General features: G+C 45.1%; 1 protein-coding gene across 1 annotated transcript in view; it reads right to left on the reverse strand.

The window, feature by feature from the left end:
• The window catches only part of LOC311522508 (tetratricopeptide repeat protein 38-like), a 39,015-nt gene extending 22,776 nt beyond the window's left edge, over positions 1 to 16,239 (reverse strand). Inside the window, exons 1-7 of the mRNA XM_084631910.1 lie at positions 16,132 to 16,239; positions 12,964 to 13,041; positions 9,337 to 9,418; positions 6,967 to 7,138; positions 5,643 to 5,816; positions 4,402 to 4,477; positions 3,011 to 3,130 (exon numbers count right to left, since the gene is read on the reverse strand). Coding sequence (XP_084488036.1) covers positions 3,011 to 3,130; positions 4,402 to 4,477; positions 5,643 to 5,816; positions 6,967 to 7,138; positions 9,337 to 9,418; positions 12,964 to 13,041; positions 16,132 to 16,155 — 726 coding nt within the window. The 5' untranslated portion in view covers positions 16,156 to 16,239. The remainder of the gene's footprint in view (positions 1 to 3,010; positions 3,131 to 4,401; positions 4,478 to 5,642; positions 5,817 to 6,966; positions 7,139 to 9,336; positions 9,419 to 12,963; positions 13,042 to 16,131) is intronic.
• Between the last annotated feature and the right edge of the window lie 2,224 nt (positions 16,240 to 18,463).

The following is an 18,463-nucleotide window of genomic DNA, read 5'->3' on the forward strand; positions in this document are numbered from 1 at the left end:
GCTCTTATTGGTTTGGGTTTTTTGTTTTGTTTCTGTTTGTTTATTAAGTTGTTCTGCAAGGGGGAATTTAAAAAGTTCTTTCTAAAATGACATCCCTGAACTTTGAACGAGCACTCAGAAAGATTTCTGTTTATAGTTCCAATCGTGATATTCCTAATATTTCTAACGTCAAAAAACAACCCAAAAACATTTTAGACCATTCTGCTCCTTGTGCATAGTGGAACTGTCTACTGCCTGGAGGGACAGTGTGCGAAGTGTCTGCCTGCTTGTGTGTTAAGCGATTACACCTACCCGACATAGCCCCTTCAAGAGGTAAACCTGAAGGTTCACACTTTTGGAAGGAGTTCTGGGAAAGGGTTTGCTTAAGCTAGGCAGGTACTCTGGAGGTCAGTGGTTGTCTTGGGGGCATAAATCAAGTGGCCTCTGGGGCTTTGTTTCCACGAAGAGGTAACAGACTGAGAGTTGGTGCTCAGGAAATGTGTCCAAAGAGGGGACACACTGCTGTGGCCTACTGAGACCAAGGGAAGCTGAACAAAGAGGGGGAATTCACTGTCTGGACCTCTCCCACAGCAATCTGTTGAGTGGCCAAAAGGGGCACTGGACTAGACCTGTGCCAGATGGATACTGTATAAGACCATAAATAGCAGGAAAAGGTACACGGCACCATTTTTCTTTCTTTTGCAGTCAATCTTTTAACATCCTCCCCTCTTCAGAAGCAAACACAAGCATCTTTGGAGGTATTTTACAATCTTGCTATGATTGTCTCCCCCTGCAATTCATACTACATTCATTATCCTTTTTCATGAAATAGTTTTGCCAAGTCCCCCGATTTACTCCTGAAGTGCTGATCCTAGGTTGAGTAGAAAGCCTGTAAATTTCACTTTACTACCTGCATATCAGAACATAGGCCCTATAGCCACAGCAGATAAAAGCATTATATGCACATGTATATTATCTGGCTATGCTGAAAGAAGGACAGGAGACATCTGACATGGGTTTAATCAGGCCACAACTTTATTATTAGATGTCTGAGACTACCCAGCAGATAACAGTGTACAGTGCAGGTAACCCCGTGTTTATCCCATAATTACTGGATGGCTTTTACCAGCTCCCCATTTTTCCATCCAGGCCCTTCCAGCAAATACATTGCCGGGACCTTACCATACCTAGGGTGGGATGGGGGGGCTTCTACCAGCTCCCCCTCTTTTTCCCATCCTGGTCCCTCCAATAAATCCATTGCCGGGACCTTACCATCCACCCTCCCTGCTTTGTAGGAGGGTTAAGGTGGGCTATAAGAAGGGGGTTGGCTCCCTGCCATACCAATCATAGGAGTCCTCTACCGCCCCCGTTCGTTCCTTTAACAAACGCCTCTTTTTAAGTTCTTTTCTAAGCCATTTATCCTGTCACTGTATACTTTTCCTATGGAGTACCTGCACTGGACATCCGCCCTACACTTCAATAATGAGTTGCGACATATGGCCTACTGCCCGTCATGTCATGCATAAACAGAGCCCCTTCCTGAAACCTGGTGTAGGGAAGGCGAAAAAATCCCCAACTGCACCCAAGCCAATATGGTGGTAAAAGAAAAATTCCTTCCCAGCCCCTCTAAAAATGGGGCAGCTAGCGTAATGCCCACAGCAGGCGCTGACCAAACCTGGTATTTTTCACCTAAAAGGGAGGGACGGTGGGCCCTGCTTCAGCCTTGGTCTGTGTAAAAAGGAAGGCTCATGGCACCACTCTGCCCCTTTTCAAACCCTGCATTCCCAGAGGATCATTCAGGGACCACTCTGCCCCTTTTGCAGCAGTTTTCATCTCTCCCCCTGTCCCCCTCAGACGTAAAGCACTATTCCCTTCACTCAGCCTGCCAGCCAAACATCCCTCTGCTTAAAGATGCAGGACGGTCAATACTCAAGGTCCAAATCACAAGTGGGATGTAAAATGTTTGACTTACCAATATTGGCCATGTCTCTTTAAGACTTAAAATGTCTAACTAATCTTGTGCTTATGAATTGTAAAACATTTTATACGTAAAATCAGACACTGGTTGAAGACCAGGTTTTACCACAATATTTCTAGGTAAAATAAGATGAATTGAGGAGAGGATAGAAATGCTGACCCCACTGAAGACAATGGCAAAAGAATTCAAAAGTGAATTAAACTGAACCAAATTAAGACCACTTTGAGAGTGTCCATATAGGGAATTAATGCAGTTTAACTAATCTATTTTAAATTCACACATTTAGTTAATGCAGATTAATTTTTCTGAGATCCCCATGCAGACAAACTCTCAGATTTACACTGGTGTGAAAGAGGAGAATTTGGCCCCTTGTCTGCAGTGTTTCATCTCAGGACAAACTGTGAATGGCTGAGTTAGAAATCTTTATAATGAAAAAGTGGTTCTCAGTTTTTGTTTTCCGGCAACATCTGACACAAGATTCTTACTCCTGAATTAGTGCTCCCTAGCACTAAGTTGGTTTTCTGTTAGGGCTAAATCAGGAGTGAGAATCTTCTGTGAATGGTGCCTTCAGGGAAGTAGAATTACAGGAAAATAATTGTCCATTCTCTTAGGCATACTGGAAATCTTGACTTCCACAGATGTCAATGGCAAAACCTGTATTGACTTCAATCAGGCCAGGATTTCATCTATTTCCTTTAAGTGTCTTTATCTAGGCCATGAACATAGAAATATTGAGGGAGGAGGGGTAGCTAATTTTTTAAAAATTATGCATTACCAATCCCAACCATAAGCGCTGAGGCTAATTGTTTCATGACTAATACCAAGAGTGAATTTCTGAAACATGGAACTGTGATTGCATTTTCTGCCTGTTTCCCAAGTGCCATGAACAAAGGTTCCACACTGGAGCAGCAGCGTCCTCTTCTTTGTGAAAGTATTCCTGTGCATTTTGTACTAGATCTGATGAAAAGCACTTAAAGAGGAATCACTAGTATTTAGTGGGAGGGGAAAAACCCCACAGCCAGCTATTTCAGAGGAACTGTTAAGGAAATTTACCTTCCAGTTGTTTTCAGTTTGCTTCAAAAATGTCAACCCATTCTTCAGGTCTGCTTTCATTTCATTTATGTGTGCTATGGTATGGACAGACCATGCATCTGATTGGTTTATAGCTAAAGCCTGATGGTGGGAAAAGAGAAAACACCATGATGTGTACTGGGTAGATTACAAATAGCTGTACATACTGTCACTAGTACAGAAATTGAAGACTATTTTCTCAGGTACAGTAGATATTAAGTATATCTTTGCTAACAACTTCAATCGTATCCTGTGAGACTGTTTCAGCAGAAAGGCAAAAAATGTTTACTGGAGTTCACTTGTTGGCATCTGCTTAACAATGATTAAAAGTTAAAAAGTAGTTTTAGAGAATGAAGGCCTTAATCAAGACCACCAATTTATACTTCATTCTACAAACTCTCCTTACACTTCTGCCTCAGAAGAGTTACATGGCCAGCACAAAGCCATGATTTATCCCCACACCATCCATATGGGGAGCATATAAACTGATCACTTGCTTTAAAAGAAAATAATAATCCAATTCCTTGCAGTTAACCACTTTTCTTATAACTAAGAACAAAGGCTCCGCTAGGTTCTGAACATCAGATAGATGTATCTTTACCATTCCACCAATTCCCACTCATCTGTAGAATTTTTTCCCCCACTTTCAATTGATGACAATTTAATGAAAAATAAAAGATTAAATTTTTGTTATTACTTTCAGCAATCTGATGTGTAAAAGCAGTTTGGGAAAAAAAATGAACCTTTGAAAACACAACAAGGTGTCAACTGATTCTATTTGTGCTATACTTTACATAGCTTTCCCAAATTACAGGGAACCTTTGTCATATGGATATGTTGCCAGCTTTTCATTCCCACTGCAAATACAGTAATGAGATCATCTTTATAATGCGTGAATGAGGTGTACTCAATTTACAAGGGCATTATACAAGTTGCTCATCAGGTTAACCTACTGCACTGCTGATATTCTGTGACCCTCACCAAGATTTGATGGCAGGTGGACACAGGTCTCATATATGCTGCATTTCTCAATGACAAGTTTCCATTTTATTCTCTCCAGCTTGCGTAGCAAGATTCTTTCTGATCTCCTCTCATTGTTCCCCTCCCCCACCAATCTCGAATTTAAAAAACCCAGCAAAAACTGAAGAAAAAGGAGAAATCCCCTTTTCTGAGTTCTTAAAAGGTAACACCTATAATGGCAAAGTTATTATTATGAGGATGTAGCACATGAATAGTTATGAATTTCAGTACAGTTGCTTACTTTTCTTTAATTAATTTTAAATGGTCACAAACCATCTCTCTCAAACAAACATTTGCATATTACATAGGATTAAGAATTTAAAACCTTTTAGTACCAATGATGTCCAGCTTACCTCACTGGCGAGCTTTTCAGCATGATCAAACAAGTTAGTTTCCATCAGTCCAAAAGAGAAAATGCCTTTCACATAGCTAAACAACAAGAAAAACCCATTTAGCACTAGGCAGATAAAGCTAATATTGCAAAACACATTAAAATAATTTAATACAAAATAACTCTTACACTGTTAGTAGTAATACCAAATAGTGGAAGAAGGAAAAAGAGTGCAGAATCTAATAGTTTTCCCCTACAAAAATTAGCACATGCAGGAAATGACCAACTTTCTCTTTCCCAGCAAACACTGAGAAGACATGTATTCATGTGTTGTGCCAACTACAAAATCACACAGACCTTTGTAAGATACAGAGTACTATTGCATTTCTATTGGATAAAAATTACAATTGTATCACAGAGCTGCATTTCCTCCTCAGCTCTCCTTCCCTCTTCTGAAGTCCTGTAATTTACCTGACCCCAATGAAGTCAATGGAAGCCTCTTTAGCTTCTGACCTGCTATAGAACTAGTAGATGGCACCAAAGACATATCTAGGATTATACTAACAATTTACAGAAAACTTATAAATTTACCCTAACTAACCTAATCTAAGACTAACTCCCTAAAAAAGAAAAGGAGGACTTGTGGCACCTTGGAGAATAAAATTTATTAGAGCATAAGCTTTCGTGAGCTACAGCCCACTTCATTGGAAAAAACAGTAACTAAACGAAGCTAGGAAACTAGTTAGCGAGCTGTGGATACAAGGAATTTGAAGAGGTTCATGACCTTCTGTTGCTACATTTGGAAGGAACTGAGACAGCACGACGCACCAGGCATCCTTTTATAGCCTCACCCTCAGAACATTTGGGAACACTGAGGGGAGGGAGAGGAAAGGCACATGGGTGGTTCTATCTGGAAATGCTATGAGAAGGTTTCACCATCTAGATTGTACCAGCTGCCACATCCCATGAGTGGGAAAACATGGAGGACATTCAGAGGAACAGCTCAGTTAAAAACAACTGAACAGTGGGTCAGTAGGAAAGCAAGAAGAGATGTTAATTCTTAACGTACATATTTTTAAAGCCAGGGTGGTTATTTAGAACTCCCTTATCTGTCCTCAAACAGAGACTACAGGGAGAATCAGGGTTTGTGTGCTGCCCCTATAGACATTGCTGACCAGAGACATCTGAATTTATGCATACAAAGCACTTGCACACCAGAAGTAGAGATCCATAGACATCATCTGAAGATCAACTCTTGCATACCTACTCAGGGGAATATCAGGTGTCCAGTGAGGATATACGCGGGCAACAGAGTCTCGCATCTGTGTTTGATATCCCAAATAAAAATAAGTGTCATGGGCAAATTTTAGAGCTAGCATGTCAGTTGGATGGTCCTGCAGAATCTTATCCCATATGTCACAAGCTTTAGGAAGACGCCTAGAGAGAAAAGCACATATTAATCATTGACAGGGCCAGCATGACCAAACTGCCTGAATCTAATTTTATTTCTAAATTTATACTACTGTGGCAAGTGGGAAATCTACTGACAATTCCCTAGCTTGCAAGAATATTTCTTAATTCTTAGTATACATGATTGCACCATGAAGACAGCTGAACACTTTCTAGACAACCTGTGTATGGTATTCTTTGTTTGTTACTAGTAACACACTGCAACGGGGAGAGGGGCGGGAGTGCCTTTTAGGCCCTGATTCAACATGTTGATCCATGTGGGAAGACCATTACCTCTGCAGAGAGCCTCACTAAAATCAATGTGGCTCCACACAGGTATTGGGGTCCAGCCATGCAAATCAAACACCATGGGTCAGAGCTTTAGTGATCTCATTTCTTATCTTTGTTATCAAATACTTTTACTGCTAATATCTCCCATGTGGATAATAAATAACAACATTTAATAGTGTTTGATATTGTCTAGAGAATACACAAGCTCAATATATTCCTGTAAACGTTCAATTCCCCAAAGTCCTCATTTTCTTGGAGGGCTTACAACACCTTGTATATCGTCTCACCTTTTTAGAGGTAACAGAGTCTATAAGTGGAAAAATAAAACAAGACTGCTCGTATTTTTGCTTCTACAGTCCAAGTCTTTGGGAAGTTAGGCTCAATGTTTAGAATAGCCAAAGATTTAGCCTCTTGAGTGGTTTTCGTTTTAAATCGTTATTCCAGTAGTGGAATTATTGGTAGGTTTTAAAATACAGAAGACTTTAAACTAATTATATGTAACATACTGGCATGATACCAATATTTGTCATTATAGGATTGTTAGCTAATTAGATGCATATAATTTGGGAGAGCTAAACTTAAGAACCAGTTTCTATGTGCCACTGTGACATTAACCTATGGTGAATCTCCAAGATAAAAGCAGGCAATATCTCTTGCCAGCTGTACTACTGAGCGGCACTGCTTTCCAGTCTAGATTAAGCATTTAATCAATCATTTAAGTGGAAAGAAAGATGCTAACATAACAGTAAAAATGTGAACAGAAAGGGCAACATGCAACCACGCTGTATATAGTCTGAATGATAAAACCAAACCCTCTCTACCCCTCCCCTAAAAACCAACCGCTTACCCAATGGCAAACATGTCTAGTGCAGACACATGTAGCTTCTCCCTCTCAGTCAATGGTTGCGACTCTGAAAGTGCCATCATCTTTTTCATCGCACTGTCCAGCTCTTTGTCTAACCGCACTGAACTCCCGGTGCCAATCAGAACCAAGCCATTGGCAATCACGTGTCCCATCGCTGAAGAAAGCAGCATGGAAAAATTTAGACACTACAGGTAATTTACAGGTGCAGAAGCTCTAGGCTAAACTATTGAGAAGTTTAAATGAGAGCCACAGGTAGTAGATGGCAGTAGTGCTAGAGACTGATTAGGATCCCACAGAAAGCCCAGGCAGCTAAGGAACAACCATATATTAAGGGCTTGTAGCACTTCAGTGAAGACGCTACCTACACCGATCGGAGAGGTTTTCCCAACAGCATAGGTAATCCACCTCTGCAAGAGGTGGTAGCTAGGTTGGTGAGAGAATTTTCCAGTCGCTCTAGAGCCACCTATACCGGGGGTTAGGCAGGTTTAACTGCGTTGCTTGCCGTGTGGATTTTTCACACCCCTGAGTGATGTAGTTATACCGATCTAATTTCCTAACATAGACCAGGCCGAAGTTACTAGCAGGAAACTAGAATTTTCCTTTTAAGCAAACCTTTTATTTTCAAATTCTTCTTTAACATCCCTCAACCCTCCCAAACAACCACCTTGTTATTAGGAGCAGTTAACCAATGCTGCCTCTGTCCTCTCTTTAGCAGAGCCTGTGATCCTAATTTCGCGCTATAATGAACCATGTACAACAGGATGGAATAAAGATCACAGAAACTATTTTAGGACAGGCCAAAGGCAGCAACAGAAAAGAATTTACAGTGTGCCCAACACGGGAATAACAGAGGTGGAGAACACACTGCCTATGTGCAAGGCACTTCTAAGAGTGACTTTATTTCTAAAAAGAGCAACAATAGGAACGTAATTTCATGGACAATGAAAAGAGGAAAAGCAGATGTGCAAAAGGATTAAGAGAGGTGGAGCAAGAAGATGGGGCATAAGGTGGCTCAGGACTTGTGGGCCATAAAGTTCCTTTCATTGACTGTGATATATAACACACATGGTGCATTTACATTGCAGCTGGAAGAGTGCTTCCCAGCTCAGGTAGACAGATACACGTTAGCTCTGCTTGAGCTGGCGCCCTAAAAATAGCAGTGTAGCTGGGGGTAGCACAGACGGCAGCTCGGACTAGCTATCTGAATACAAACCCATCTGGACCCTGGGGGTACATACCTGGGCAGCAAGCCTGAGCCGCCACTCATGCTACACCCAACTACACTACTATTTTTAGCATGGTAAGTCGAGCAGAGCTAGTACATGGCTGTTCACTCAAACTGGGAAGCACGCTCCCCACTGCAGCGTAGACATACCCACAGAGAAGCACATTCCTTTGGGGCTGCATAGGTCCAACTACCTCTCCCCAGGGTAAGGCTGTCTCGATACAGGAATTTTGTCCCCAGCATTCCTTTCCGGAGACAAGTCTTTAAAATTTGGCAAAGCCAAACACCTGCAGAATTAAAGTTGTTATTTTGCAACTGGCAGGTACTAGGTGCATCTATCTACCTCTCCCCCAGTGGTTTATTAACTCCTGGTACATTCCCTGCCTTGTTATTTCTGCGCAGATGTAATGTTCACACACACTGCCCAACAGAGTGAAGCCATATTTGTCTTGTATATGTACACAGATGCCAAAAACATCTTGATACTGTGCAGGAAGGTGTAAAACAAATGGTGATAGCTTTAAATGAAGTGTACTGTAAAAGTTGAATTTATTCTGTTTAATTAGCTAAAATAAAATAAATGCCTGCAAGTCTCAACCCTCATGTTCTAGTCTAGCATCAGAAGATATCCTTATATCAATGCCTTCGATTTGAGATTCACCACTTTCCCCTCCATATGCTTTTTCCCTGGCAAGTGGAAACTTCCTTTCATTAATCATATCATGCTCATATGCCACAAGGAAAAGCGTGCATAGCAAGGTTTGTCTCTTCCAGTCCCTTTAAAGGCCTAACCATATTCCTTCCACAATAAGGCTGAGCTCTAATACCAAATTCTCCTTCATTTCAACCTGTACCACCAAGTTACTGGGACAGCTACGAATTTTTCTTTTTAGTTGTGACATTTCTTAGTTCATAGGATATCAATTTTTCCAGCCTATTTACTATTTCTCATATTTGCTTTTTAAAAATGATCATACGCAAGGGAAGAAAAAAAGGCTGTCTAAAAGAGTTCTAAATGAAAACAATCAATGTTATACTAACCCAGCCCTTCAGCTTGTGTGTATGAAATAAGTTAACCATATACAACTACTGTACTGTATATCCAGCAATTAAAAAGTTATACTTACTAAAAGTTGGATCTGCTGCATGTAACTTGGAGAGAGATCCTTCAATGCCCCCTAGACTCTTATCATTGGTCCATGTAACATACTGTAAAATAGAGTGTGACACTGACTAGAAACCAAATGAAACTAAGGTTTTTTCCCCCATGGTCCCAGCTGAGTGAAATTCAAAAGTAAACAAGATCAATGGTAAACAGCGAGACTTTAAATTTTTTCAGAAGTAATCATCTCTGGCCTGGTCTACACTACAAAGTTAGGTTGTAAGCTACCTTGTGTCGACCTATTTGTGCATGTGTCTATACTCAAATTTGTCTCCGGCCAACATAGGCAGGGGTGCCTATCCCTGTTACAGCAACATAGTAACACCACCTCCTGAAAGGTATTGTGCCATGATCAACCTTCTGAGGCTGATGCAGTGCAAATGTGGACACTGTGTGACTTATATCAACCTTAACAGTCCTCAGCAGCTGTCTCATAATGTCCAACAATGACAGCTCTGGTCACAATTGTGAACACCACTGCTCAGGAGTCATGGAGACTGGAAGCCACCCTTTAAAACCTCCATGTATTTTTGAAATGCCTTTTCCTGATTGACCAGCTGGTGAGTACATCTAGCACCTCTCCCTTGTTGCATGCAACTGCCCAAATGACCATGCTGGTGCCACACGCTAGATGTGCTACTGCCTAGAGTAGGGAGGATGTGCTGGATCTCTTGGGCCTGAGGGAAGAGGAGGCTGTGCAGACACAACTATGGACCTGTCATAGAAACATGGACATCTACGAAGAGATTGCACAGGGAAGGAAAGTGAAGAGGTCTGACAAGGATCAGCAGCACTGCCATGTGAAAGTGAAGGAACCGTGGCAGGTGTATGACAAGACCAAGGAAGCCAACAATCTATCTGGTGCCGAGCCGCAGACCTGGCACTTTTTCAATGAGCTGCATGCCATACTTGGTGGCCACCTGCACCCAGTAGACCACTGTGGATACTTCTGAGGAGTCTGAGACACAGACCCCTGCCATGAACAGGAAAGAGGAGGAGCAGGAGTAGGGGGTCCAATTATGCCATGAGCTAGGATCTTTTTGAAACTCCACCATAGTCAAGCCAGTCCTACCAGCTGAGTATGGATAAGAACTCAAGTGTGTACATGCATTTTTCCTTACATGTTAAAATGTGATGATAGCACCCGGCCCAACCCCAGTTAGCAGGACACAGATGTCAACTTTTCACTGTTTTACTTGTATGAGAAGAGGTATCAGCTCTACTTCTGTTTGTATCACTTTTGCTTTTCATTCCTATGTAGGGGTAGCAATTGGGGGGAGGAGGGGGGGGGAAATGTAGCCAAAAAGGACTGAAATGGACAGAAATGTTTTCTACCTTTCTAGTTTTAAAGTTCTGTTCCATTAATTTATTTTAGAAGTTTGTATTATATTTGTTTTTTAATTGCACATTATTTTTCACTGTTTTTGGTATGCAATAAATTTCTATTTTTTTGGAATAAATTCATCTTTATTATTTCAGAACATATACTGCAGAATGCCTAGCACTACTCAGAGCACTCACTGCTTGTAATTGTATAGAACCCACTGAACTCACAGGATCAGTAAAAAACACAATGTAAATAATTATAAATGTACAGCAAGCACTGCACAATTCACAGGTGCATTGAAAGACAGTGTGATATGCAGAAATGTACACCAAACACTACACAATCCCTAATAGCCCCCCAAAACTTCAGGGTCAGGTAAAGCATAGTCCACCACACCACATTACTGTGGCTGACTAGTAAAGAGCTCTTTCAAGGCCTTCCTCAGATGCATAGCTCTGCACTGAGCTGTTCCTTGTTTCTGGTTGTTCAAACCAGCAGACAGCCACTACACCTCCACCCTGGCTACAACATTTCCCCCTTTGCCTCGCACATATTATTCAGCCTCAATAGGCAGGTATAATCTTTGGGATATTTTTCTCACTGAAATCTAAACTTCTGAATAACCCCACCATTGTCCCTTATATCTACCAAAAGCATCTTGAACTGTCATTCTGCACCTGCTGAACTGGTAGTTGAATCTTTCCTTGGTGCTGTCAAGGTGTTAAGTGTCGCTTCATGAGCCAGGGGAGCAAAGAGTAGGGCTGGGTCCCTCAATATCACTACTGGCATTTCAACATCGTCGACAGTAATCCGCCAGTCGGGAAAGAAAGTCCCTGCTTCACCTTTCTAAACAGTCCTATGTTCTTAAAGATGCCAGCATCACATACCTTCCCGGACCAGCCCACACTGATCTCAGCAAAGCGTCCCCAGTGATCCACCGATTTTACAACCATAGAAAAGTAGCCCTTTCTATTGATGTAGTCTGTGGCAAGGTGGGTTGGTGCCAAAATAGAGATGTGCATGCTATCACCGCAGCACAGTTCAGGAACCCCACTACTGAAAATCCATCAACTATGTCCTGCACATTGCCAAGAGTCACAATCCTGAGTAACAGAAGATTATTAACGGCCCTGCACACTTGTATGACAACAGCACCCACTGTGGATTTTGCCCACTGACTGGTAGCAATCCAGCATTGCAAGCTTCCACAGTGCACTTCCTGATCCACTGTCAGCACAGTTGTCACTCCGGTGACCCTGCACTGGAGGGCTGGGGCAAGCTCAGCACACAAATGCAGGGATGAGGCCTTTTACATCCAAAAGTTCTGCAGCCACTATTTGTCATCCCAAACCTGCATTATGATGTGATCCTACCAATCAGTGCTCATTTCTTAGGTCCAGAAGTGGCACTATATCATTATCGGCAGATGCTCCAGGAATGCCACCAAAAACCTTGAATTGTTTTTCACTATATATCTCAGCAATCTGTCCTCAAAGAAACTGTCATATCCCTTCCTGTTACGGTTCTTCCCTCAGCTCTGCAAATGCTCGAGGACTGTTTGTCCTGTGGTTGCAGTGTTCATAACAATAGTGCAGAGCTCTGGGGTCTCCATGCTTCTGTCGGAGACAGCAGATACCGGAAAGTACCGTGCGGGTTTCTGAGATTTTAAAAAAGGCATGAAAATGATGGGATATGGATGGCATTATGGGATGGAGAAATGTGCATTATGGGAACTTGACCCCTTGTTCCCAGTCACCCCATGCATGACTTGTTTCTACCCCACAATGCATTGCGAAAATTTCCCAAAAGACAGTGTAGTGTGCTGGACGGTAGCTAGTTGCACATTGGGTTACCATACCACACTGTGCATCAACACAGGGTGAGTATTTGCAGTACCAACGCAAGTAGCCAAATATGCATGCACATGAGCGATATGCTAACTGTGGTGGCTTTCTGGCAACATAACTTGCATCAACCAAAGTTTGTAGGGAAGACAGGGCCTAAGATGTCATCAGTAATACATAAGGGAATCTGTTTCTTTAAAATGGGATTTTTTTTTAACCAGACTCTCCTTTTGATTTATAAAGAGGATAAGCAATTTAAAAATTAGCTGCAACAAACACTAGTTTTATACTTGCAAGTCCCTTCAAATCACATTTTATCAAAACCCAGCCATATCCAGTGGCGGATTAGCCACTGGGCCAACTGGGCCCATGCCCAAGGACCCCGGCCAACTGGGGGCCCCGAGAAAAAATCAGCCCATACCTGAGTCAGCGAGGCGTCAAACATTTTGCAGGCCTCATTACTAGTGGTGGATAGGACAAGTCCAGCATCCTGCCAGGCCTATATAAAAAACAAAAAGTGAGACTGTTTACTGAACACGCTGATTTTCCAGATGTCATGTTAGCTGAGCTCTAAGAACCAGAAGAGTAGATTTCTGGCAAGTGTTTCATCTATCTATAAAATTACAGGAAATTTTGAGAAGCATGTAAGTCTTTTACTCTACTAAAATTATGTTTGAGGAATCCTCTTAATGGGGATGGAGAGAACGGAATGGTAGTGGTAGAAAAAAGACAAGGGAAATTGCATAATACCATTTTCTCTTTAAACCTCAGTAGTATGCTAGTCCCATCACTTCAAATATACCACTTTCAAAATGGATATGTGGCAAAATAAAATTCTGGGCTGGGGGTGCAGGCTCTGGGGTGGGGCCAGGGATGAGGGGTTTGGGGTGCAGGAGGGGGCTCAGGGCTGGGGCAGGGAATTGGGGCACAGCTCCCAGTCAGTGGCTCAGCGGAGGTGCTAAGGCAGGCTTTCTGCCTGTTCTGGCACCGCAGACCACACTGCGCCCTGGAAGTGGCCAGTAGCAGGTCTGGTTCCTGGGTGAAGGTGTGCAAGCGGCTCCACGCAGCTCTTGCCCGCAAGTACTGCCCCCTCCCGCCCCCAGCTCAGGGCAGGGGCAGCGTGCGGAGCCCTGTGGCCCCTCTGCCTAGGAGCTGGACCTGCTGCTGGCTGCTTCTGGGGCACAGAGCAGTGTCAGAACAGATAGAGACTAGCCTGCCTTAACCAGGCAGCAGCGCCAACGGGACTTTTAACGGTCCAGTCAGTGGTGTTGACCAGAGCCGCCGTGACCCAGTGCCTTCCATTCCACGACCCAGTACTGGATCACGACCCGCAGTTTGAAAACCACTGGTTAGATAGTACCTATGGGGAGAAGCAGGTACCAAGTGTTGCTAGCCACAAACTTTGTTGGGAGCTGGAGTGAAAAGGGGGGGGAAGGGGCATGGGAGCAAGGTTTGGGAAGATGAATCCTCTGCTTCCTCTCTTTTTCCTATGGCGCTTCAAAAGGCCTCCAAAATGACAGAGAGGCCCTTCAGGCAGCAGGGAAAGTCAAGATTATTAGAGCCTGGATGCATAACTTTCACTGGCAGTGAAATCGGAAATGCCTCTTCCACAACTACTGATGTACCTCTCAAAGGGTGAAAGAGCCCCCATCTCAAACCTTCAGGCCATTTATACTTGTGGAGGAGGGCCTGACTATTCTCTGCGCTGCTCTTGGGAGAGACAAGGCACCACAGTTCTGGTCTTGCCGCTTCCCTCATTAAGCTGAGATTTTAGTGTGGGCAGGGGAGTGAGGTGTTTGATCCTTCCCTTCTCTCCCCTATACTCCTAACTGGCTCCCTAGGGACCTTTGCTTCTGTCTCTGCAACAGATTTTCAGCAGCTCAGCTGTTTACAGCATGGGAGCCATACCTTCTACTGTTTGAGAAGCTGTCTCCACGGTTCATTAATACATGACAGCAGCAGCATGGCACCTTTTTCTTCCCTTCCCCTTTATATTCCCTTCCCCACTTGGGGCTATAACTGACTCTGAAGCTCACTTGTTTTAAACAAAGTGGTGATTGAGGATATAGCAATACTTTAAGCCAGAGCCAGCATAAAGGTTGCAGGGCCCTAAAAGCAGCATGAAGACTTTGGAACCGAAACCACAATCAAGCATCTCAGAAGGTAACGAATTTGGAGAGACAAGACATACGAAAGAAACTCAGCAAGGCCCCAATTCACGGGTAGCAAATATAATAAAGAAAAAACTTGATGAGGCTGTGCCTGTAGCGGAGACAGTGGGAATCATGCTGGAGGCTTCTGATCCCCTTAGTATTTCCTGAAAAGGGCCTCCCTAACAGCATTTTTTCCAAATTTCAAAAAAGGTTCAATTTGCCCTACCTTAACTGATTATAGGATTACTGCTTACTTTGAAAAAAGAAAAGGAGGACTTGTGGCACCTTAGAGACTAACCAATTTAAATAAATAAATAAATAAATAAATAAATAAATAAAAATTGGTTCGTTTCTAAGGTGCCACAAGTCCTCCTTTTCTTTTTGCGAATATAGACTAACACAGCTGTTACTCTGAAACCTGCTTACTTTGAATTACACAAGCGACAGCTTTATCTAGAGGCCAGACGCTCAGATTCTAGTGAACAACTGGCTACTTTTCATAAATGTTAAATACTAGCTTGAAGAAAGGACAACTCTATGAAACTTGCATTTAGAAGAATAATGTGAAATCTGAGACATGCAAAGAAAGAATAGCAAAATAAACAAAAATGTGAACAATATTGGTAATTAGCACTTGCATCTAGCCCTTTAAACCTTCAAGATCAGAGCTGGTTACAAATGAAATAAATGTCCACTGGCTTTTAAGAAACAGAGACTGATTAGTAGTGAAGCAATGTGAGGTGCAATTAAGTGTTTATGGAAACATAGGAGAGAAATAAGGGGAGTTTCTGTTCCTGTATGTAGAAGAGTGCCCTGACATGTTCACTTTACCTAACAGCACCAAGGGACTCCTTTGTTAACCCTGAGCAGTGCAGTTTCAGCCAACGTTTTCCGAGATCACCTCAGACTCAGAGTAATAGTTTTGCACTGTATGCTGCATGTTGAACTCTCCTCTCCAGCCCCCGAGGTTGCGCCTCCACACATTTCCCACCCAAGCTCTCAAAACACTTCACACGCACGAGTCAGAATCACAGCCTCCCCGCGAGTCAGATCTCACCCCCCACTTTCAGACGGGGAGCCTGAGGCACACAGCCTGAGACAGCGCCGGGGAAGGGACCCAGGAGTCCTGACCCCTCGCCTCGAGTCACCACCGCAACCCCCCCGTCACTGTTTGCGCAAGGCTAACACGGGCGCGGAGGCAGAGGGGGGGCTGTGGTGACAGGCTGTGTGTATCAGGCGGGGGGTGGGGGGCCGTCACACTAGCCCGGGAGAGCTTCTAACGGGGGCGGGGCGGGGCAGGGCAGGGCGAAGCTCCGCAGGGAGCCGGGGCCCGGGTTGCGCGATGCCCCGCCACTTGCACCTGGGAGAAAGAGACCACAATGTCCCCCCACCCCGCCCCCAGCCCATCGCACCGCGCGGGCCGCTCCCCCCCTCACCTTGCAGTCTCTCAGCGGCACCATGTTCCACACCGGCTCCTTCTCTGCCCCTCGGCCTGCGGGGTTGGGGTTGGGGTTGGGGTTGGTCCCGCCCCCAGCAGCGAGACACCTCCCCCGGTGGGGCCAGGCATGGGCGGCTCGTAAGGGCGCCGGCGGGGGCGCGATTGGCGGCTGCGGCAGAGCCCCGGGGGGGCGCCCCCGGGTTCCCAGTCCTGGGGCGGGGAGCCCCGCCGCACCCCACTCGGGGCTGGCCGAGCAACGATCCCTGCGCCTGCCCCTGCGGCCCGGTCAGCGCCTGCGGGGGGCCCCGATGCGATGACCCCACCAGCCGGGCCAAGGCAGAGACCCCGTCCGCAGCCCGGCGGCCCCGGCCCTGAGCCCCAGATCAGGGAAGGGAGGAATTTAGGCGCCACATAAAATGCGCGGCGGGCTGCCCTGGGGGGTGCAATGGGGAGATTGGGTGGGGGGAGGTGTCGGCTGTGCCGGGGGGGAGGGGGGGGTTTCCGGGCTCCTTGGCTGTAGTAATTGGGAGGCCCCAGCTGTGTCTGGGTGGGGGATCCCGCCGCTGGCTGCCAGTGCGGCAGTGCTCTTTGACAGGCTGTGCTCCCCTCTTCTTCTTCCTTTGGGGACATTTCCCGCTGTAACTTTGCCCGCAACAGCGCAGGGCCAGCTCAGAGTAGGCGACCACCGTACCGGCCTGCTTGCTGTAACCAGTGGCTCAAGTGCACCAATGACCGGCGTTTTGAGTTGGCTGTTGGAGTACAGGGTGGCTGCAATTTTAAATGATATTTGGGGGGCGGGGAGTCGAACACTTCCTAGCTTCTGTAAACTGACTTCATGGCACAAATTAGGCCCTCCCCCTGCATGTCTACTTTCCTTCACAGAAGCTCCCCACGTGCCCCCTCCCATCACCCTCTATTTGAGGAGCTCTCTGCAACTCCCTCAAACCCAAGGCCCGCTCTCTCTCCTTCCACACCTCAGTCCCCGCAGGCCAGTGGCTTTGCACATACCCTTATTCCCACTTCCTCCCATTCCCTGCTTCCCCTAGGCATGCTCAGAGGCAGCCCAAGTGGCTTCTGGCCTGTGTTGTGAGTACCTGAATTTGGAGCTGTCCCATGGCGGCAGGAGTTGGGAACACCACATGGCTGGGTGCAGCATTTAACCACAGACACTCTTCAGTGTGTTTTATTAAAGTTTTATTCCTGTCTCATTTACTGGTTTGTTAGTTGAACCTCAAGATCGTTACACGGTGTTAGAAGTGTTGAATGAGAAGGAAACAGCAGTCATGTTGAAGTTAACTCCTGTGTTTGCAACTGAAAGCAAAGACAAAGGGTGGCACCAGAGAAACGCATGGAGCAGCAGCCACAGAGGCTTTTGCATGTATGGGGGGAGCACAATAGTAGCTTGACTAGTTTAAGAGGGGGAAAAAAGCCAAAAATGGATATTTGCAACCTAAGATCCCTATAAGCTGCGTGGCTGCACAGCAGGCTATCAAGGGCTGTGCAGGCAGAGAGAGGATATAAGAGCCAGTGTTGAAGTTCTATGCACCAGAAAGGCCTGTTAAAATTTCAGCAGATGCTTCACAGTCTGGATTAGGTGCAGTGATTTTACAGAAGCATGAGGATTGTTGGCAACCAGCGGCATATCTATCCAAATCACTGATTGAGCCAGAAACCAGATACACACAGATTGAGAAGGAGTGACTGAGGAACACTTTAAATACAATATCCAATAGTCCTGTGCTTAGGGCTTTTTCCACAAAGCTGGGAAACTTGGGTTCAAGTCCCTGCTCTGAATCAGGCAGAATGGGGATTAGAACCTGGGTCTTCTACAGCCTGTACAAGTGCTTACCAGAACTGCTGCCTCCTCCTTGTTGGTTATTTATTTTGCAAGAAGGACTGACCTGGTTTAGGTGCCTACTGCCAGGAAGGGGTTCACAGCTGTGAATACCAAGCTGAGCAAGCTGCTTCCCTCTGACTGAGACTAATCCCTTTTGTGGGGCAGGGTTTAGTCCGTGCTGCTCAGCATGCTAGTTTCTGTGAATCCCTCTTTTGAGGCACCCTGGATGGGGAATCTGCCTAACTTGGGGCTGTGAATTCATTTGGACAGCAGCACCTAAGTCAGAGGTGGGCAAACTATGGCCCGTCCTGCCCGGCCAGGGTGGCTAGCCCCCAGCCCCTCCCCTGCTGTCCCCCCTCCCACACAGCCACGCAGGTAGCACGGCTTGCGCCCTCCCACCTCCCAGGCTTTCCAATAAGCCAGTCCTGCTGATCTGAGAGGCATGGTAAGGGGGCAGGGAGCGGGACAGGAGGGTAGATAAGGGGCAGGAAGG

Source organism: Lepidochelys olivacea (genome assembly GCF_965140295.1).
Source record: "Lepidochelys olivacea isolate rLepOli2 genome assembly, chromosome: 1".
Lineage (NCBI taxonomy): Eukaryota > Metazoa > Chordata > Testudines > Cheloniidae > Lepidochelys > Lepidochelys olivacea.